Consider the following 24,167-nt stretch of genomic DNA (forward strand, 5'->3'; position numbering starts at 1 on the left):
ACGTTGTGTTACACGATACAGCATTTCCGCAGTCGTCAGCGATCGTGGAATTAATGACTGCTTCAGACGCCCTTCATCTACCACTTCTTGTAAGCTGTCGTTCTTGCGCTGAGGCAATAGCCAAGTCCCGGACATTAAATGTGACCTATAATTACTGTTGCGTGAAGATAATTGCCTGTAACTTCTATCCCGAGTTGTTGGGGCTGTACATGCTTTTAGAAACAGTTTGCTGTAGATATCTTGAAGAGAGATGCCAGCTGTCCTAGAATTTTGCCGCTTTCTGGTAGGAGCTCAAACCAACACAAATGTCAGGATTCACTGAAATATCACGCCCTGTGGACTATTTTAGGTTCTCAAACTTTTTATCTTTGGCCATCCATTAGACTCGACAGGAAGTCTTTGTACCAATGCTCTTGTACATTCTCCACTTCAATTAAAATTTTATTCATGTATGATACTGACGTCCTGCAGTACTCTTGTTCCATACGAAAAAATTAATATAGCAGCTTCATAATGGAGGAATTCTATTTATTTTGTTTCTTTACAATTCATTATACAGTGTGTTCAGAGAAATGAATCTGATTTCACAAGACTATTTCATCAGTGAACGCAAAAATTAGCTAATTTTTACTTACGAATCGAAACTAACAGTTCACCTTAGCACCAATTAAGCTGCCGGTTCATGTTACGAATACGGGTATCCCTGGATAGTTCGTTCCCTAGTTGCCTTATGTTATATAGCCCAGGATCAATTGGCGTTTTATATTCTGCGTTTCTCCAGGTGCAACTAAAACAGAAAAGTGAGGCGCGATTGTCAAGAATATAGCATCAGCCATGGATTGGCCCTAAGAGGCGTGTGGTTCAAATGGCTCTGAGCACTATGCGACTTAACTTCTGAGGTCATCAGGCCCCTAGAACTTCGAACTAATTAAACCTAACTAACCTAAAGACATCACATGCCCGAGGCAGGATTCGAACCTGCGACTGTAGTGGTCGCTCGGTTCCAGACTGTAGCGCCTAGAACCGCACGGCCGGCCGACTAAGAGGCGTGTGGTTCTCGCATTGAATCATTGACTCGATATCACTCCATGTGCCATTTTTGTGCAGGTTTGGGAAAGACTACATCTGTATGTGCCCCCCCCCCCCCCCCGCCACCCCTTAACAACTTTGCATGAATTGTGACGCAGCATATCAATAGTATTAAATGGATATAACTTTCGACATGTTTGCAAAGATGTGGAATGACTTCTATTATCGTCATGACATTCATTGTGCGCCTGGTGCAGAGCACATTAAATATTTGCGAAAGGTAAATCGAAACACAGATCCTGAATGTTGTTGTAAAAGGTACCTCCCGTAAGCAAGTAAATGGTAAAGTTCCACGTTCTGGCCCTAGATGGGCATCTTAGGCCCTGAGCAACAACCGTGTTATCTGCCAGTGGTATCAACGGATGCGATGACAGAGAGCATGTGATCGGCACACCGCTCTTCCGGCCGTTGTCTGATTTCTTGGCCAAGAAACCGCAGTTGCTCGGTCGAGACCCTTCTCTCTTGGCTGCACGAAGCTGCTGCAGCTCGTTTACTTTGTTACATGTCGATGAAATGATAAAATACGTCGTAATTTAAATTTCGTCGCAGGCACCAAGGAGACCTGTCGACTTCTCCACACGTAAAAACGGCGGGCATCCATGTTAAACAGATTATCAATAAATACATCAGCTGTCAGGCGTTCTCACATGTCGCTATTACGTGGGTTCCTGCGTTTAGTGATTATAGCTGCAAGATTTTTTAACACGATGGGAAAGTATTTGACCATTTGAGTCTTCATTATTGTGACCAGATGGAACTACTTTCATCCATCTATAACTGTGGGTTCTATGTTTACTTTGGGAGAAAGCTCACCAAACTAGGAAACATCTAATATTGGTTCGCTTTTTTACATAAATGAATAAAAGATTTACGTAACTTTGACACAGCTTTTTGCCACCGGATTGTTCGATAATTTACAACTGTCACCGACAATGAAAGCATTACTTGATGCACAGATCAACAAATTGAGCCGTTGAGGTACAATGTTGAGACTTCACTGAAGTACAAGTGCATTACAAGCTTGAACAACACTTTGGTCCTACATTTTAATAATGCCTTCCGTAGAGGTTATGAACTGGCTTGAACTCGTGCATGCACAACACTCTGACCTCAGTGTGAGGGCACTGGAGTGCCTCCCTCGGTTTCTGCGGATTGCAACGACCCCTCGCTAATGTCTTTGGTTTGGATTCGCGCTGCCGGCTTTCGTGTGGTGCCGCGATCTCTTAATTATACACCGTTCGGAATATGGCACACTACGCCCTCATAGATTGACAAGACTGATGTTTCGAAGTAATCATTCAAGAATTAAGTTCTTATCAGTAAAAAGAAACGGTCTTCTGATGCGCGAGTATAAAACCTGCTACAGCCGTAGTTCTCTTCGGATTATTAGTTCACTTCTGTTTATATTCCTTGGTAAGAAAACAATCGACTGAATCCCAAAGTGAGCCAAAAGTCTAAACTGGTTACAAATACGTTCCTCTAGTGATTTAATGGATCAATACGGCTAGTGACAAAGGAAGGTAACTTCAATAGCGTATACGAAAAATAAAACTGTGCACCGTCTTTCGTGCTCCAATAGAGAAACAGTAGTGTGACTAACAGAGGCATTAAACATAACCGATGCTGAAAGCGAGGACTATGCCATATGAAGTGATAAGTTTATTAAACTCGACTTCCTCTTGCGTACACTGTGGGTATGGATCACGTTGGTTCAGTGGTTGCCAAACTAGAACTTCAAAGATCGCGCGTTCACTCACCAGTCTCCCCAAAAAATTTTGTCGCCTTTCACTACTGGCAATTATCATTAATGAAAAATGCCAAGAAGCACAGGGGATCATTCCCCGCTTTACACTGTAAGTCCAGCTGTAACTGGCTGGATAGAACAGTTCAGACGTCAGAGGCAGGCAAGGGTATACCATCCGCAATAGAAATATGCTTAGTAATGCACTGTGGCGTTCAAATCAACTTAGGGTTGGTAGAATTGTTTTAGTTTCCGCATGGGAGCTGTAACCGCTGCTGCCGGCTCAAAATTCCGTACCGCTGCGCTGTGGAACAGGGTCTGCGTGCTGCCTGTGTCTGCTGGTGGCGTGGACGGCCTTGGCCGCTTCTGAGAACTGGAAGGGAGGTCTGGTGGCGGCATCGCAACCTCTCCTGCCGTTTTTTGAACCACCACACGTATCTCAACCAAGAACGAGTTAATATTACAATCTAAAGACTAAATAGTAAAATACAGTTCTGAAGAAATGTACCTTCAAATTTCCTCTAACTTAAAAACCAAAATTAGCAAAGAAATGACAGTTGGCAACAACGAGGACGAACGACAGGGGATGGCGTCTGCTTAAATTCCATTATTGTGTAATCGTGAGATCCCAAACAAAAGCTTTCTTACACTTTAACTGTTCCCATTTCGCTACTGTGTAATATTCTGCTTCGAAACAATTCTCACCGTTCTAATGTTCTTTCAGATCTCATGGATCCAGTGACAGATCATTTGAACTGCAGTGCGCTGCTATCTTTCGATGGCTGTTGCTATACACTGAAATGCACTGCTGCAAATTGTCTTTGGTTCAAATGGCTCTGAGCACTATGGGACTGAACTTCTGAGGTCATCAGTCCCGTAGAACTTAGAACTACTTAAACCTAACTAACCTACGGACATCACACACATCCATGCCCGAGGCAGGATTCGAACCTGCGACCGTAGCGGTCGCGCGGTTCCAGATTGTAGCGCCTAGACCGCTCGGCCACTTCGGCCGGCTGCAAATTGTCTTCCTTCCTGTTACAGACGCCATACTTGGCTGCATGAGTACACCCACAAATCAACAGAATGGTTAGCTAATACACAGAAGAAACAAGTATTGCTCGCGCGCGCGCTCACACACACACACACACACACACACACACACACACACACACACACACACAAACTGAAGAGCCAAAGAAACAGGTACACATGCCTAATGTCGTGTAGGGCCCCCGCGAGCACGCAGAAGTGCCGCAAAACGACGTGACATGGACTAGACTAATATGAGATACTGCTGCAGGGAACGGACACAATGAATCCTGCAGGGCTGTCCATAAATCGATAAGAGTACAAGGGGGTGGAGATCTCTTCTGAACAGCACGTTGCAAGGCATCCCAGATATGCTAAATTGTGTTCATGTCTGGGGAGCTCAGTGACCAGTGGAAGTGTTGAAACTCAGGTGTTCCTGGAGCCACTCTGCAGCAATTCTGGACGACGGGGGGTGTCGAATTGTCCAAGTCTGTCGGAATGTACAATGGACGTGAATGGATGCAGGTGGTCAGACACGATGCTTACAACCGTGTCACTTGTTCGTCGTATTTAGACGTATCAAGGGCCTCATATCACTCAAACTGCACACGCCCCACTCCATTGCAGAGCCTCCACCAGCTTGACCAGTCCCCTGCTGACATGCAGCATCCACGGATTCCTGAGGCTGTCTCCGTGCCCGTACCCGTCCACGTCCATCCGATCGATACAATTTGAAGAGACTCGTCCGACCAGGCAACATGTTACCAGTTACAAACAGTCCAATGTTTTTGTTGACGGGCCCAGACGAGGCGTAAAGCTTTGTGTCGTGCAGTCATCACGGTTACACGACTGGGCTTCGGCTCCGAAAGCCTATATCGATGATGTTTAGTTGAATGGTTCGCACGCTCACACTTGTTAATGCTCAGCATTGAAATCTGCGGCAATTTGAGGACGAGTTGCAGTTCTGTCACGTTGAAAGATTCTCTTAGGGCCGGACGGTGTGGCCGGCGGTTCTTGGCGCTTCAGTCTGGAACCGCGTGACCGCTACGGTCGCAGGTTCGTATCCTGCCTCGGGCATGGATGTGTGTGATACTCTTAGATTAGTTAGGTTTAAGTAGTTCTAAGTTCTAGGGGACTGATGGCCATATATGTTAAGTCCCATAGTGCTTAGAGCCATTTGAACCATTTTTGATTCTCTTAGGTTGATTCTCGAAGGATCTTCCTCCTGCCGCATCGATGTCGGAGATAGGATGTTTTACCAGATTAATGATATTCACGATACACTTGTGACATTGTCGTACTGGAAAATCCCCACTTCATCGCTACCTCGGAAATGCTGTTTCCATCGCTAGTGCGCCGATTATAGCACCAGGTTCAAACTCACTTAAATCTTAACAACCTACCCTTTTAGCGGCAGTAACCGATCTAACAACTGCGCCAAACACTTGTCTTACATAGGCGTTGCCGACCGCAGCGCCGTATTATGTTTGTTTACATATCTCTGTATTTGAATATGCATGTCAATACCAGTTACTTTGGCGCTTTTGTGTAGCATACAGAACAAGAAACGCACTGTGGTCACATGTACACAGTAATAAAAAAAAACCCGACGAATATAAAGAAACAGGCATATACCACTTACAATATAAGGGATGCAAATCAGTGTATTTAGGGATGACAGAAATGAATTTCAATATTAGACACAAAGAACACATAAGAAGCTGGAAGTATGAAAACAGCATGTCTACCTTTGCTGAAAACATGATAAAGCACGGAGTGGACCTACTAGTATACGAAAATTATTAGAATGAAATAGTAATTTGTTAATATCTGTAAACACACATTTTAGCCCACTGAGAATGCTTAGAAAATAAAAGGACTCCAGACCCTTAAGGCGGAAAAGGCATTTTGCAGTTGGATTACACTGTAGTAGGTGTTTTCAAAACAGTACACACAGTTTCAGAAAAACTTGGAAAAGCGAACTGAATGACAGCGGCATGAAGACAATCAGTATTTGGGCCATATCCCTTACCAGAGATGCACCTCAAACATCGTTAACTGGATGCAATTCGAGTTGGATAACCTGGACATTAAAGAGAGAAAACTCTTCACAATTCACCATGGACTTCGCCCTCACAGTAATACCGACAGACTGTTCTTGCCCAGAAAATCGGGCAGTAAGAGACTATTTAAAAGTGCGGCAGATAACGTAAGGTCAGGAGCATGCATTGGAAGACTTTGTGAAAGGTAGCCAAGAATAAGCCTTGATTGAAGTCAACAACAAAATTCCTAGAAGTACAGGACCAAGAATCAATGTTGAAAAGCTGTACTTCAGAGCCTACGCGGTTTAGCATTACATGGGCAGCTTTTGGGGAAAGGTCGGAGGGAAAATAAGATTTGGTCTTAGCTGACCAACGGAATTTTAAAGAAGAAAACTGAAAGCCTGATTTTTTTTTCTGTACACTCAAATCTATAATAGAGAAATCCGAAATCCGAAATGGAGACTGCAAAGAAACTGCGGAAAAAATTGACCATATCTTGAACTGATGCAAAGAGGTTCCTCAGACCGTTTACAAGCATTCGATGATATGACACGAATGATCCACTGTAAGCTTTGGCAAAATCACCATCTTATGGCGGCAAAGAAACCAGTGAGAGCCGAAGACAGAAAACTTCGTTGAAAACGAACTTTCCTAAATTACTATGGAACTTCAGACTTCAGTCAGATCGAATCGTGCAACGCAATAATCAGACACCACAACTGCGAAGGGGCATCGGACATCGCCATCGCAAAGAAACAACGGAAAAAGGCTTGAAAATACAGATACTCTGGCATAAGCAAGTGAAAGTGATCTCACTGGTTCTCGTCAGTGTATTTTAGTGAGCACCTGTAAGGCATCTGACAACTGCTAAGTCACTTTACAGGGATCTGGACGAATTTTCCACTTATACATCGATCACTGGATCCCGGGTTCGATTCCCCGCCGGGTTGGGAATTTTCTCTGCCGGGGGGACTGGGTGTTTGTGTTTTCATCATCATTCGTGACAGTGGCTAGGTTGGACTGTGTAAAAAGATTGGACTAAAAATTGGGACTTACTACGGGCGCTGATGACCGCGCAGTTGAGCGCCCACAAACCAGTCATCACTAATACATCTCGTAGTCCTAAGCGTTTTGGAAGTTAGGCATGTACTGAAATAAGATATCCATCCTACTGATCAACTGTTTATTGCTATAATAAAATAATGGTAATAATAAGCACTTAATTCACTAACCCTGTGAGAGAAGATACGTGCGTTGACTTGGGCGATGTTTGATCCTTACAAAGTTGTAAAATGAATAACCTGTAGTCTGCCATTGTCACCGAAGGCAACACGATACGCTGCTGGTGTAAGATTACAGCGCGCAAACAGAAGAAGGCAGTCAAGCGCACAGGAAGCAAGCGGCGTTAGCAGGCATTCCGCTACTTGGCGTGACGTCACGTACGCCGTATCTGCTATGTGATCGAAGACAGGTTCCACACCCTTGTCTGGGTGGCGTGCTGATTATGAATGATGGAGCCGATTGTAGTCTGACAAGCCTATTCTATTGGCATTTTATACATGGCGGTCAAAAATAGTCTGAAAAGCTTGTAAAGGTGTTGCAGGATGGGTTGCGGTGAAAAACAATGGTTGAGAAAAAAAATTAGATACGCTGCGCCTTTTCTAGTTGATTAGCGTTAAAGTTAGCCAATTAAGCTGCTGAACGCGCAAATTCAAGCGGCACACCAGATATAGTTAGTGTCGTGTTCTGATATCATAGGCTAACGATAGCGCAGGAGACAGCTTGCTTGGTCTTTGGCTCGGGTTCGATCGTTATTACCGTCCCATCTCCAATTTCTGTACCGCTCGTGTCCATACACAAGAGTGCCGAATCTTTCGTCTCGGGTACCAACAGTGATTAAAACATACTGGAGGGATGACAAATGTTATTGGCACACGATGTACCATCCGCCACATATCATAGTGACTCGTGGAGTACAAATGTAGATTTGGATATGCTGGTAACAGTACGTCGTGATAAACATAAACCTTGGTGGGTGTGGCTTCCGATGTGGAAAAGCTAGCGGACTACCTGGTACTACAAGGGGTTTGCGAATGGAAAGTCAGATAGCAATTTCAAGCACGCATGCAACATCAACCATGGTATCACAGATATTATGGCCTGAACTGCGCTCCTTGTATTCATTAAGAAAAAATAGGGTATATTATTCGGTCGGGGTTAGTCATAACGTTTTAATTATCAATTCGAAAACTGTCCGTCTTTCATCTTTTTAATTTAGAAAGCGAAAAAAATTCCAAGTGTGTTCTCACCATTTGTGTTCTCACCTTTTTAAGTATTTAAGAATCCTCTTGGCTGAAGGTCAGAGTATTTTACCGTTGACCCCCACACCACTCACTCTTATGGGGCCAGGGGGTTAAAAATAACGAAGAAAAACTTATTAAATGCACCAGTAGACCAAGAAGAAAACGATTGTTTCGGTGAACGAACCGTTGGTTTTTCCAGTATCGTTTTCCACATTATGACGCGTTTCCGTACTCTGAAAAATATTTGTTACTTTGTCCGAGGGTGATGCTTATACAGCGAGCACTCTCCCATCGCAATCAGGCGACTAAAGAAACCATCGGAATCTGGCAAGTTTCCGTCATCACCTAGGTTCAGCATGCTTTCTGAATCGGAACCCAGCGGGCGACGTTCTCTGTCGTGTTCAGAATGTCCCGCGAGGTACTGAAAACTGGTTCATGACTGATTATTCACTTTCTTCCGTTATCGCCCCGATTCTGAAACACTGGTTTTCGAGCACTGGGGTCTCCACTTCTCTAGTGATATCCGTTGCTTGGTGGTGCATCACCTCAGCATGGGTTGTTGCAGCATTGAACCCCAATAAATGCAACATACAAATTACCACGCGATATTCGAGTTTCTCGGTGGGCGGCGCTGTTTTGTTTCTGTTCCTCTTGCGGCATCTTAGGGTACTGTCTTGCGGGAATTTGTGTTTACCATGATTTGCATGTACTAGCAAACGATATATTTAGATTTACTTTTTTCTTTACTTTCAAAGCGGTAATTGAACCTGACTACCCCTCATAGAGGTAAGGAATATATTAATTACGCGTCAAATCGTACCTTTGCTTATACCAAGTACTACAGTTTGTTGCGTGTTGCTGTTTCAGTTCTGGGAGGTAATCTCTGAGGAGCATGGCATCGACCCCAGCGGCGTCTACCGTGGCAACTCCGACCTGCAGCTAGAACGCATCAGCGTCTACTACAACGAGGCCTCGGGTGAGTTGTCTGTTATCTTACGAGCCGATATCAGAACTAACACCATGTAAACAATAACCATTCCCTGACGGTTTAACGCAGCAGCATGTACAGTCACGTTCAGAAAAACTCATTGAAGGACATAATAGGACGTTGATTCAAATTGTTCAAATGGCTCGGAGCACTATGCGACTTAACATCTGAGGTCATCAGTCCCCTAGAACTTAGAACTACTTAAACCTAACTGACCTAAGGACAACAAACACGTCCATGCCCGAGGCAGTATTCGAACCTGTGACCGTAGCGTTCGCTCGGTTCCAGACTGAAGCGCCTAGAACGGCTCGGCCACAACGACCGGCGGACGTTGATATTCAGAGAAAGCGCATCAGTATGTTCTCCAAAAATGACTAGCATTTGAACCATGGCGGACCGCGGGTTAAAGGTCAACATCGATATCGCGACGCAGCACCACCTACCGGTAAAATGTGCCTGCGGCTTTAGTGGCTGCAAACCGAAGGTGCAGGATGCCTCGCAGACGTAAGCGCGAACCCTGCCGTCAAATCAGTAAGGGCGAATTACTGGCATGACAGAATGTACTGCATACATCCGGGAAAGTTAATCGGCAGTGCAACGGGTGTGTGTGCAGAATGGTTCGTGGAAATACATAGAACACGACGAGATGGATCAATTCGCCTCACTCATATCACCCGCCGAGAAAATAGACACCTTAACCAGATGGCTTTGCAGGGCAAATCTGCGTCCTCTGCTCTGGCGCGACTGTGGTATAGCCTAACACATGGTACATTATCAGGGATGACACTCCGTAGCCGTTAATTGCGGCATGGGTTACCTGCACGCCGTCCACTGTTCCGTTTACCTTTGACGAATGTGCAGAAACATGCTAGACGGCAATGATACGTGGAACGACGTCACTGGAAACACGAATTGTATCAGCTAGTGTTTTTGGACGAATCAAAGTTCTGTTTATTTGAAAATGACGGCCCCAGACCTGACACCAATCGAAAATGTGTGGGGTATGGTGAAACGACGGGTGCAGCCCTGTAACCTAATGCCAACCAACACATATGAGCTTTGGAACCAAGTGAGTGAAGCACGGATGGCTAAACCATAGGACGCCAATCGCGCTTTACACGCGTCGGTGTCTCCACGCATGGAAAAATTTATCAGGACCCATGGTGGACCCCATGCCTACTCGGCAACAGGACACATGCTGAACCGAAGTGACTGAAATGCTAATTATTTCTGCAAAACATTATAATGTACGTGCCCTGTGAATATGAACGTCCTATCTCTAGTCGTTCAAGGTGTTATGTTTTTCTGAACATCAGTGTATTTGGCGAGAAGTTATGTGCTAATCAGCAGAAACGGAACATGTTAAGCTACAATTCGTTTAGAGAGCAAATAATTCAGGACGAAGATGTTAAGCAAAGTTATTTGGATTTTAAGTATGCCACATCAGTGCTGGAATACTAAGTAGCTTGTGAGTAATTGGGTAGAACTTTTTGATTAGGCTAATCTTATTGACATCACAAATATACTGGCTAGTGGAAAGATTTGACAAATAATGGAGCTGATAATGTGGAGAGGTATAATATTTCAATTTTGAACAGTATTTTTTAAATATACGTATCAACATACAAGCTTAGCGCCCGCTGCTTCGCTCGTGTTTGCGTAGTAATTAAAATGTAAATAATTCTATAAACATACATTAGGCCTACTGAAAAATTAATAAGTCTTTTCTTTTTGTATGCAATTTTGACAAAGCCGATTTGTCGTATTAACTTCAAATAGCTTTCTTTTAGTTCACAAATTGCAGAAACTTGCAAATCTTTCACGTCAATTGGTACCGTAGAAGCATGATCTTTCTCGAATTTTTTTCTAACCAAAAAGATTCCTGCAGGTGGAGAGGGAAGTTTTTGCTGATACTGCGTTTTTTCTTGAGGTGACACTTCCGTAGAAACTTTCATCCACTAACAAAACAAACACAATCTTGTGCAAACAAAAGGACCTACTCTCTATATAAGAGAGTAACCCTTCACATAGCTGCCAATTTTTTCTACAACAGGTTTAATTTTGTTTCATACAGCGAACTAAACAAAGACAAATGTGGTAAGTGCTTATGTAGCTATTAGCACCAGTCTTACATCTGGTACCGAATTACCTCACCTTGGGGACTGAATATTTATAAACAATGAAACATATAACTATTTCTAACCGAGACGTAAAATATGTTTCCATAGATTTAGCTTTAAAAATGCTTCAGTAGATATTTCATAACTTATTTTCAAAATTTTCACCCGCTATTTGACTACCGTAGGGTTGAATTTCCGAAAATGCTGAAGCAAGTATCTTTTTATTTATGGCCGATAAAGCAAATACCTATTATCGTAGTTCTAGCTTTAAACTTGGTTAAAAGCGACAGTTTTAAAAAGTCATTCATTATGTTTCACCCCCTTTGTGGCGGAATTTCGAAATATCCCTCCTTACACGATGCCTCCAAATTTCAAGTTTCTATTTACGGTTTGCGCTGGGCGATGAGTCAGTCAGGACGTTTCCTGTTATATATCGAGAGTAAAGCCAAACGGACATTACTTCCGCGGCTATCACGTAACTTTAAGTGCTGTCGCTGTAACAACTGATTCGAACAGTTTCCTCAGTGTCTTGCGTAACTGCAGTTTTGAGCGTCCTGTTTACTTGCAGGGTCAACATGGTGCATATCAGGAAAGTAGCCTAGAGATAAGGTGTCACTAAGTCCTATATGATGTGACGTCTAAACAGAGTAGCACTAACGACCTCGAAGGAAGGTCAGCTTTTGGAACTTTACGATTTGAGTTTATCGTTTCATCTAGCAGAGTACATTTTCTGATACTTATAAAGGGAAATGGAATGATATGCAAAATTATGCGGTCTGCAGCGCTGTGGCCTGGTTGTATGGATCGGTACGGCAAATGGGATTCAGCGGCTGCTGCCAGGAAGCCCTTAATCTGATACACAGCTTCCGTTCTCGCTTTCTGGCCTTACTGTTGGTAGGCTTCTGCAGACGGTGCACCACCAGCACCGTTCAATAAAGCTGCTGCCAAATACGGAGTTCAAAAATTCTTCTCAACGAGAACTGAACAGCAATCGCTGTCATCTCTAGCTTTATAATGTCTTACAGAACTGTGCTTGTAGGATTGATACAGTCAGACGGCAAGTGTCTTTTTCAGTCCTTTAATATTCACAGTATTCTGGCTTACAATGTTTCAAAAAGTTAACTATACATACGTTAGTACATACTCGATGTTATCACTTACCGGTGAAGTTTATTTTATTAGCTTTATTGAGTTGTTTAGCCACCTACATGACAAGACATGAAGGAAATACCTGAAATTAAATGAAGCACATTACAATAGCTCAATAACGAACAAATATAGCAAATGTGTTAAGATTTCGGGATCAATTTTTTGTTAAGTCCTATGGTACCAAACTGCTGAGGTTATCGGTCCCTAGGCGAACCGTGACAGGGCGCGGCTTCAAAATCATTGCTTCATACTCATAAACGCCTTACACAGCTTCTTAACACTCAGTGCATTAAAATATCTTCGTGCTGATAGTGCAGGGGCAAGGGTAGGAAACTGAAGTTTAGAAGACTGGTGTTAGTAATGCTGTTGGCAGAGAGCTTCGAAATACAGAACGGTTTAGGTGTTCTTGACCACAGCCACGCTGACATAGTTTGATAAGAAAATGGTGCTAACATGTTGATAGTGATCAAACATCATATGGGCTATAATGATAAATAATGCTCACCAACACCTGAGCTCTCGGCATCTGAGATCTTGGCCGTATATGTTATGGCCAGAAGAAACAACTGGCCACTACTGTGAGTTCTTAGAGTACTCTGATAGAGATTTCATTTTTAACTCCACCAGACGAAGTATTAGGTTTACTTTACTGTATGAATGAAAATATTTACGTAACTTGACAGTTCTTTGCTACAGCAGAGCATCGAATATTTACAACTTTCATTGACTATGAAAGTGTCACTTGAGGCATACCATAACAAGTTACCCACTTGAACTACAACATTCAACTTCAGTTATAGTAAATGTTCATCTCAAACTTTGATTATTGTTCCTTAACGACGTTGTGGACTGCTGAAGATAAGGTACGCACTGGGCGATCTGTTATTGACCTCAGTGCGAGGATGCTGCAGTGCTGGGAGTGGGGTGTGATCTTCAGGAGCACTTACCATACACTGTTGCGGATTCAGCAGTTCTCGTTAACGGTGATAGTACCGCGATCTCTGGATGCTACCACAGTATACTTGGTGATGCAATGGCGTAGTGTCTCGCCCTTGCCACCTTAGAGACTCTCCACTTGTTTTTCTTGAAATGCTTTACTTTGTGAACGATGTGTCCCAACGATACCAGATCATCTCCTCTTTAAATACCTCTCTTCGCAAGAGCATCAGCTATTTCATTTCAGTTTTTTCGCGTTCTTTTCTCGGATTTATCCAATAAATGCGATGTGATGTCATTTTTTAGTTCGCCAACACACACTACTCATAATATAAGTTATTGGGTGGTTTGTGTCCTTACGTTTTCAAGTAAGATGATTGCAGATTTGGACGGACAGAATGACTTTGTCTGTTACGTGGGCTTAACTTGCAAGATGGAAGTGAGCTTCATACTCATGGTAGTTCCATCATTATTCAGTTTCTAGTTCGATGTTTATATTCAGAATGCGTTTCGAAGGTTTAAACCTCCATTACGTGGATTTCTGTGTATTAATATGGCACTCATAAGTGTTGTGTTAAGACTTTTGCGGTAATCTGTGGCACTGTGTAGTAAAGTAACAACACTTTCAGTACATGTCTCTGTGGAGTTCTTTGATTAACGATCGACAGTAAATGTACATGTGAAAGCAAAATAACTAGTACAGAATACCTTCAGTGGTAACAGGCTCCTTTTCCTGTCAAGATATCACATACAAACCATCACACCTTTTAAACAAATATGGCACCCTGAACGTAAAACGTGCAAAGGGCATACAGCAAAAACAGAAACACTACTTCGAAGTTTCTTAGGAGGAGGAGGAGGAGGAGGAGGAGGAGAAGGAGAACTTAGCCAAGATACCTATAAAAAAAAAACTATTTTAGGTAAAGTGTTTCGGTAAAACTAAAGTTACCATCTTCAGATCTGCAATAAAATTAAGACTTGCTACAAACCGTTATACAAGTAATGCACCGTCAGCCCATAGGAACAAATGACAACATACTTTCAAAAAGGTTATTTCAAACATCTTGTAGCATCTACACACAAAATCTACCATTGAATTTCCAGGTACGTAAAGCGTGAAATGAGGAATGCGTTGGCACGTCAAAATTAAAATTACTATGTACATTAAAATTCGCCAAAACATCGTACCCATAGCATAACGCGTCAGGCCTTCCAGAGCGCCACGAGGCTGCCAATAGCCAATGCATGAGACGAACTGACCACAAGCAAAACAGGTTTCACTGTAATACATAGATTCTATAAGTAAACTTAACTTAAACACAGGAAAAATGATAATATAACAAATGACATATTGATAACAGCAATCAGTAAATATCACTGCTTGACAGTTATTTCGGACCAGCCGACATTTGATACGGGTCACCCGCAGGGACAGCAAACGGAAATGCAGAGGGCGGGACGTGTTTACTGCGCTCTGTATGCATTTGACAGTTAATACAGTACAGTGTTTGACGAAGGATGTTGTGGAACCGATTAGTGCAACATTCAATGTTACGGCACCATGTCTTAGATATAATGGCTCAGTGTGATCAAAAGCGTAATTTCGCGATTTAAAAAGGCCGCTGTAGATGGAAATGCAAAGCGTACCGCAGCAAGAGGATTGATTGATACGTACCCCTAGTGGCGAAAAGGAACGGACATTTCACTCCTAGGCAAATCGCTGCGGACCTTGCAACCGCTATTGGCACACGTCTGCCAGAACCACTTAGCGACGATTGAACCAGGCTGGTTCTTACACTCGGAAGCCTGTCAAATGCATCCCACTTGAACCACGCCGTCGTCGAAAGAGTTCCTTGGTGTAGGGAGCACGTGGGTTGGGGTCAGCAACAGTGGTCCAGAGTGATCCTCTTAGACTAATCCCGCTTCAGTGGCAAGTGATTCTGGCCACGAGTTAGTGTGGAAAATGAACAGAAGGTTCATGAACGTCATCGGTATGGGGTAGGCGTCATGATGTGGGCAGGAGTTATGCACAATGAGCAAACACCGCTGCATATGTTTACGCGATGTACCGTACAGCACGGCAGCAGATTATTCTGGATCTTGTCCGTTTGTTTAGGGGTGCGGCAGGCCCAACTTTATGACCGACAATGCCCTCCACACAGGACCGGTGAGATGTTGGACGCGCTGGGAGGTTAAGATACTGAACGTGTTGAATGACGTGCGGACTCCCAACACCTGAACTCCAATACAGCATGCCTGGAATACTCTTGGCAGATGTGTTCTTCAATGAACCCACTCACTCCCCGAATCGTGCAAGAACTGAAAACCGCCTTGACAGAAGAGTGCGACAATATGCCCCACGGTCTTCCTAAGTTACATACCCAGTATGAATAGAGGAGAAAAATGGGCATTAATGCCCGATGAAGGCATATTCCTCTCTGAGAATCCGATATCGACCTAAAGCTGTGAATCTAACTCGTGTCAAAGATGAACGTTATTTATGTCTGTTATCTTGTTTTCCTATATGGTGAAATCTAATACCCTCTTTCATTCGAAATAAACAATTCCATCTCTGTTACGTATCTACTGTTCATTCCTCCAATATTGTCTGTCACTTTTCTTGTCCAACAAAGTCTTTGTTCCGTGGAAATTGTCAAGCAGTGTATTTAAGAATATACAGGGTGGTCCATAGTGACCAGGCCAAATATCTCAGGAAATAAGCATCAAACAAAAACTACAAAGAACGAAACTCTTCTAGCTTGAAGGGGGAAACCAGATGGCGCAATGGTTGGTCCGCGACATGGCGCTGCCATAGGTCAAACGGATATCAACTGCGTTTTTTAATTGGAACCCCCATTTTTATCACATATTCGTGTAGTACGTAAAGAAATATGAATTTTTTAGTTGGACCACTTTTTTCGCTTTGTGATAGATGGCGCTGTAATAGTCACAAACGTATAAGTACGTGGTATCACGTAACATTCCGCCAGTGCGGACAGTATTTGCTTCGTGATACATTACCCGTGTTCAAATGGACCGTTTACCAATTGTGGAAAAGGTCGATATCGTGGTGATGTACGGCTATTGTGATCAAAATGCCCAACGGGCGTGTGCTATGGATGCTGCTCAGTATCCTGGACGACATCATCCAAGTGTCCGGACCGTTCTCCGGATAGTTAGGTTATTTCAGGAAACAGGATGTGTTCAGCCACATGTGAAACGTCAACCACGACCTGCAACAAATGATGATGATGATGATGATGCCCAAGTACGTGTTTTCGCTACTGTCGCGGCTAATCCGGATATTAGTAGTAGACAAATTGCGCGAGAATCGGGAATCTCAAAAACGTCGGTGTTGAGAACGCTACATCAACATAGATTGGACCCCTACCATATTTCTATGCACCAGGAATTGCTTGGCGACGACTTTCAACGTCGTGTACAGTGCTGCCACTGGGCACAGGAGAAATTACAGGACGAAGCGTCATTCACCAACCGCGGTAACGCAAACCGGCATAACATGCACTATTTGGCAACGGAAAATTGACGATGGCTGCGACAAGTGGAACATCAGCGACCTTGGTGTGTTAATGTATGGTGCTGCATTATGGGAGGAAGGATAATTGGCCCCCATTTTATCGATGGCAATCTAAATGGTGCAATGTATGCTGATTTCCTACGTAATGTTCTACCGATGTTATTAAAAGATGTTTCACTGCATGACAGAATGGCGATGTACTTCCAACATGACGGATATCCGGCACATAGCTCTCGTGCGGTTGAAGCGGTATTTAATAGCAAATTCCATGACAGGTGGATTGGTCGTCGAAGCACCATACCATGGCCCGCACATTCACCGGATCTGACTTCCCCGGATTTCTTTCTGTGGGGAATGTTGAAGGATGTTTGCTATCGTGACCCACCGACAACGCCTGACAACATGCGTCAGCGCAGTGTCAATGCATGGGCGAACATTACGGAAGGCGAACTTCTCGGTGTTGAGAGGAATGTCGTTGCACGTGTTGCCAATCGCATTGAGGTTGACGGACATCATTTTGAGCATTTATTGCGTTAATGTGGTATTTACAGATAATCACCCTGTAACAGCATGCATTCACAAAGGTACAGGTATTACATTGGAACAACCGAAATAAAATGTTCAAACGTACCTACGTTCTGTATTTTAAATTAAAAAAACCTACCTGTTACCAACGGTTCTCCTAAATTACGATCCATACGTTTGTGACTATTACAGCGCTGTCTATCACAAAGAGAAAAAAGTGATCCAATTAAAAATCCATATTTCCTTACGTACTACACGAATATGTAACAAAAAATGAGGGTTCCTATTTAAAAAACGCAGTTGACATCCGTTTGACCTATGGCAGCGCCATCTAGCGGGTCAACCATAGAGCCATCTGGTTTCCCCCTTCAAACTAGACAAGTTTCGTTCGTTGTTTTTTCGTTTGACGCTTATTTCGTGAGATACTTGGCCCGGTCACGATCAGTGGACCACCCCGTATATGAACAGTGTGTATCAGTACCGGTATTGGTGCGTTTATATATAAATGTGAATATGCCCTGGAATGGCATCAGAACACGCTACAATTATCTCTGTCCCTGAGTAATAACATTTTAATACATTTAGGTCTCCGTAATAATTGCGTGCGCGCGCTTGTGTGTGTGTGTGTGTGTGTGTGTGTGTGTGTGTGTGTTTTTCCTAAGTTGGTAACGAGTTTGTCTGCAGTGGCGAGCCCATCGTGCGATGGCGGCGGCAAGTACGTGCCGAGGGCCATCCTACTCGACCTGGAACCCGGCACGATGGACGCGGTGCGTTGTGGACCCTACGGCCAGCTCTTCCGGCCAGACAACTTCGTTTTCGGCCAGAGCGGCGCCGGCAACAACTGGGCCAAGGGACACTACACGGAGGGCGCAGAGCTCGTAGACTCTGTGCTGGACGTGGTGCGCAAGGAGGCAGAGAACTGCGACTGCCTCCAGGGGTGAGTACACGCCTCCACCGCAGCTACAGTCCTCTGTCTTGTTTGACGTGACCCGCCACGACTCCCTCCCTTGCACTAATCTCTCCATCTCACAGATTCACTTGCAGCCAACGTCCTATCGTGTTCCAGAATATGTCGTCCTACCTTTGAAGGTGTGGCCTTTGTGGTGCAATCAGTACGTTGACGACACTGTGGGCTGAGATCTGCTAATTCACGGAGTAAGAAAGATACGGCCTCCTAGGACCGTTAGCAGGAGTGTCTTGAAACAGTTTCATATCAGCGCACACTCCGCTGCAGAGTGAAAATCTCATTCTGGAAACATCCCCCTGGCTGTGGTTAAGCCATGTCTCCGCAATATCCTTTCTTTCAGGAGTGCTAGTTCTGCAAGGTTCGGAGGAGAGTTTCTGTAAAGTTCGGAAAGTAGGAGACGAGGTACTGGCAGAAGTAGGATGGGGCGTGAGTCGTGCTTTGGTTGTTCAGATGGTAGAGCCCTTTCCCGCGAAAGGCAATGGTGCCGAGCTCGAGTCGCGGTCCGGCACACAGTTTTAATCTGCCAGGAAGTTTCATATCAGCGCACACATCGCTGCAGAGTGAAAATCTCTTTCTAGAGAGTAGTATATAGTTGGCTTCAAAGAAAGTGAACACACTTCCATATAGAATTTAAGAACACTTTATTTTTCAATAATTCATTCCTACTCGGAGAGAAGTCTTACAGCGCTTTTCGCATATCAAAGGTTACTCTGCCTCTCTACACGTTATTCCTTTCCAGTAACTCATAAGTGTCTGTGCTTTCGGCTTGTTCCAACGATACACAGTCGAATACTCGCATGGCGATGAGAGGAATGTGAGACAGCACTCTTTCCTTCCTGTATTCTGATACACAAAAAAAGTTAAACTGTCCCTCGTTGCGACTCGAGCATCTAGACACCTTATTCACCTTCGGACACAAATGTAAGACGGAACTTGTTCCTCTGCATATGCTGACACACAGAAATATTATTCGTTGCTATTACTAGAAACAAATTCTACAGACTGTTTACTAGTATCGGAATCTATCGAGATTGTTCTTTACAGACAGCCAGACAGCTTAAGGTAATAAATGTGACAAGATACTTGCCGGAAAATCAGCTCCCTCACTCGTAGTGTAGATTCCTCTTTTACTGCATCATTACCGAACGATCACTGTACAGTGACGCCTCCCGACCACTCGGCTGCTCCCTGGTAATAACAGTGACTGAGACTCAAATTGAAACTGCCGAGACTGCCGCTTATATACCGCTTTTTCAGACTCTTTGAGGAGTCTCTCTAGCATTGTTGCCTCCCTAGCTGTTACTAGTGGTCCTTTTAATGACCGAAATCTTAATATAGGTTATTCAAACCTCAAATAATGTGGAAGCAGCCCACCGGAACTAGCACTATCTCGTTCTGCCCTCTTTTACGTACAAGTCTGATATTCTAAGGCAGTGGCCATGGCCGACCCGCACTCCTTTCGCTTCTGCATGTGGGAATAGTTAGTTACGTTTGTCCCACTTCTCGGCTCCAGTCATCGTGTCTTCCCAGCTGTATGCCTATGTGTGGTGTTTAACAGTACTGCTTAATCACATTTCTTTCCTTTTCACAGATTCCAATACACTTCTTAGATTAGATTAATGAACCTTGACAGCCACATCAGTTCTCACTTATTTGTTACATACATACCAAGCTTTCTTCTCTACAGTTTCTGCCCTCTATCGTTTATACAATCATATTAAATATAAAGGCAAAATGTTGGTATTTTTGGGCGGACGCCTCTATACACAGTATAGGCTGCCAATATCTTCTGCACTATGACGATGGATTCCCTTCAAAGTGTGGCATCGATCCTATCGTTGCCTAGGCGACGGACAGCAGAGTGTCAAAGGGGTCAGCCATATTGCGCCGCTGCCATGACAGCAGCGTCCATAGGGCCTGGACTAGGCAACAGATAACAACGTTGCAGAGAGGACAGCCATGTTGGGCAGCTACCATGGCAACGGCGTCCATAGTACCTGGACTACAGGGCTCTGTATATACGATTACCGATAGACATACTTAAACTTGTTACATTATTAAATAATAGAAATAGGATATATAGGAACACAAAGTAAATAGAATACAGACAGGAAATTCTTTCCTACCCCATAGTATATTACGAATGAAGATAAGGTAACTTACTAACGTTCTTTTATAAGTTTTACGTTGAAAAGTTTTTCCACATACTTTTAATGTTTATTTATATAACAGTGATTTTTAAAATGAACATGGTTTCTTTGCAAACTTAACACATTGTATTTATACTTCAATTTTTAAGCCTAGATGTCTACCATTGGTAACCGCTGGAGGCGTTGCTTAAGCTCGCTGATCATAGCTGGCTATATAAACCCAGACATTAGGTAAATTATTTAGTTTCCTGCCATACCTTGGCAGACGTGACGCCACCAGCAGTCGACCAGTGGGTAAAACATATTTACGTAATCCACTCCTATTAGATAGTTGTTCCTAGTTTTGTCTAAGATATATATTGTAATTTCACAGTATGTTCGCCCTGAAGATGGCCCCTGCGATGGGCTGAAACCGGTCGGCGCTAAATAAGTAAAAAACGCGATTAAGACTGTTTTCTTAATACTACACCGTCAAATCTTGTTTCCTTCTTTTTGAGTCCTGTCCATCATTATTACCATCGTTTACCCATCACACGTTGTTAGGCTGTGTCTGCGTTTTCCTCCGTGTATTACGATAGCATGTTTCCCAGAATTCACTAGCTACAATTTAGCTTCGTCTTACTTAATATTTTGTTTCGAATATTGGAGTGAATTGGGCAAATTAATTTATAGGCCTTCCAAGTTCCCTATTTAATTTCTTAGATAACGAACCTTTTGTCGTTCACTGTTGTATAAAACTATCTCTGACTTCTTGCCGCGTCAGTTGAGGTTAAAACCTCGAGCTTTCGACGTTAGTCTCCATTGTCTTCGTCAGGAGTAACTGACTGTCAAAACTGTTACCATGGTGGCCTCATATAGCTGACGACTGCTGATAGGCCGCTAAATACGTCAAGAATGGCGAGATATTGTCGCAATATTAAGGCTATGGCGGGTTCTATGGCACCACCAGCGCAAACGTTGACACCATCTGCGACAGCATGACGTAATTACCGACCAATCAGAAGCGCTTTCCGCTGTATAAGGCCACCACGGCAGCAGTTTTGATAGTCAAAAAGCTGCTGACGAAGACTATGGAGATAATCGAAAGGTCGAGGTTTTACCCTGAGTTGAGGCAGTAAGAAGTCGGAGAATGTTTTATATAATGTTGAATACTTTTTGATAAGTATTAAAGTTATTGTAAAATTTTGGCTTGTCGAAAGATGCTAACATAGGAGAGCCCGTAACTGAATGGGACAGAAAGTAATAGTACCCTCTGGCACACGCTTGACCTGCAAAGTGTGGCCCGATATACGTATCACGGGCACCGCGCAATGTTAGAATTGAAAAAGTGAGATATTAGCACGGTCCTTGCGCGGTGGTGCCTTCCTTTCAGCGAAAAAATGGTAACTATGCGATCAGGTCCAGAGGATTACGCAACGTCAACCGCCCCATAGGCGTCATTTGGATGTGGTACGAAGAGAATTTGGTCAGCACACCGCTCCGAGTCGCTATCAGCTTTCCAGAGTTAGGAGCAGCTTCTCAACCGACATCAAGAGCAGATGTACAACCCATTCTAGTTCCCCCGCAAAGGAAAAGCCAGTGGCAGTAACGGGAACCGAAGCCGATTCCTCCAGATGAGTCATTGTGCTACCTGCTCTGCTTCGAATGCGGACGGTCTATTCTACGTGAACACAAAAACCTCGTTGTATCCTGAGTACCGGCATTGACCGAATGGGTCGTGTTTGTGTTGCAGATTCCAGCTGACTCATTCCCTGGGCGGTGGGACAGGTTCCGGCATGGGCACACTCCTCATCTCGAAGATCAGGGAAGAGTACCCAGATCGCATCATGAACACGTACTCCGTGATGCCGTCGCCGAAGGTGAGTAATCAAACCCTCTACTTTTCTGCTCAGAAATGAGCTTACTCTTCGTCCTCCGAACTTAAAGATCTTTTGAATAAAAATCTCTCGGTGTACATGCCACGTCAACTCAAGATAAAACTCAAAGCTTTCGACCACTACCTCCATGATCGTCGTCAGGGCTAAAACTGACTGTCGTAAACTAGCGAGGCACCCACTTTTATATGAAAAGGACGGCTTCTGGTTGGCTGGAATACGTCATAGCAACAGCGATATGGCGCGTAGTGAAATGGTGCCCTCCACTTTCATGGATGTAGTTTCTATCCCGCGTTGCTTGCAGCGCCATCCCTTGAATCAGGAGGTAAAGTGCAGGAAGTTTTCCTCTGCGATTTTTCTTCATCCAGTGCACTCTTCCAGGTGTTGCTAAGTGCATATCCGTTGTCTCTGTTAAAGTTATTATCGCTAAGTCTAATTTCGACTGCTTTCCGGATCACCGAGTCCCAGTAACACCTGGAAGAGTGCACTGGATATAGAAAAATCGCAGAGGAAAACTTCCTGGCCGGCCTCGGTGGCCGAGCGGTTCTGTCCGGAACTGCGCTGCTGCTACGGTCGCAGGTTCGAATCCTGCGTCGGGCATAGTGTGTGTGATGTCCTTAGGTTAGTTAGGTTCAGGTAGTTCTAAGTTCTAGGGGACTGATGACCTCAGATGTTAAGTCCCGTAGTGCTCAGAGCCATTTGAACCAAAACTTCCTGCACTTTACCTCCTGATTCAAAGGATGGCGCTGCAATGAACGCGGGATAGAAACTACATCTATGGAAGTAGAGGGCACCACTTCACTACGCGCCATACCGCTGTTGCTATGACGTATTCCAGCCAATCGGAAGCCGTCCTTTGCATATAAAAGTGGGAGCCTCGCTAGTTTACGACACTGAATTTTAGCCCTGACGACGACCATGAAGGTAGTGGTCAAAAGCTTGGAGTTTTATCCTGAATTGACGCTGCATGTACAATGAGAGATTTTTATTCAAGAAATACGTCGCGAAAGACTTCGTAACCATATTAAAGATCTAGCTTACATAACCAGTTTTGCTATCGATTTACATTTTATTCACGTAATTTTCAAATACGAACTTCAATGTTCGTCTTACAATAAGCACTCCTAGTCCACTGTTAGGTAATAACGTTCTAAATGAATACTGTTGTAGCTGGTACCAATTTTTCCAACAAGATGATGCAGTGAGATAGGTGACAAAATCTTCGTTCGAATGGTCTTGAACACTGCTCGTCAGTGTGGTATCTGTATCGGATACGTTTGATACAGAAAATTGAGAAGATCCAAAGAAAAACAGCACATTTCGTTACAGGTTCATTTAGTAAGTGCGATAGCGTCACGTACATCGCAAACTCCCGTGGCAGGCGTTAAGAGATGCTTTCTGCATTGCAGTGTAGCTTAGCGTTAAATTTCAGAGAGTGTAAATTCCTAGAAGACTCAACCAACATATTGCTTCTTGCTACGTGTGTGCTAGTTACCACTTTCGCTACTTCAGCCAGTGTAGGCGGAGAGCTATTTACCGTATTGGTACTCAACTTTATGAGAGTGATGTTCAGACAGACGCTCTAGTGTTTGCGTTGTTAGTGGTATCAGTGTCATAACTTCTCGTTAGACGCCGGCGCTGGTACAGCGACATAGGGCTCTGAAACACATGCATCAATGTGCATCACAGTTGTCGACAATCAACACGGGTCCG

The 24,167-nt window shown here is 43.8% G+C and overlaps 1 protein-coding gene across 1 annotated transcript in view; it reads left to right on the forward strand.

Moving 5' to 3' along the window:
- The window catches only part of LOC126416798 (tubulin beta chain-like), an 86,461-nt gene that overhangs the window by 46,526 nt on the left and 15,768 nt on the right, over positions 1 to 24,167 (forward strand). Inside the window, exons 2-4 of the mRNA XM_050084667.1 lie at positions 9,075 to 9,183; positions 18,148 to 18,400; positions 22,313 to 22,439. Of these exons, the coding sequence (XP_049940624.1) occupies positions 9,075 to 9,183; positions 18,148 to 18,400; positions 22,313 to 22,439 (489 nt within the window). The remainder of the gene's footprint in view (positions 1 to 9,074; positions 9,184 to 18,147; positions 18,401 to 22,312; positions 22,440 to 24,167) is intronic.

This window comes from Schistocerca serialis, chromosome 8, assembly GCF_023864345.2.
Source record: "Schistocerca serialis cubense isolate TAMUIC-IGC-003099 chromosome 8, iqSchSeri2.2, whole genome shotgun sequence".
NCBI lineage: Eukaryota > Metazoa > Arthropoda > Insecta > Orthoptera > Acrididae > Schistocerca > Schistocerca serialis.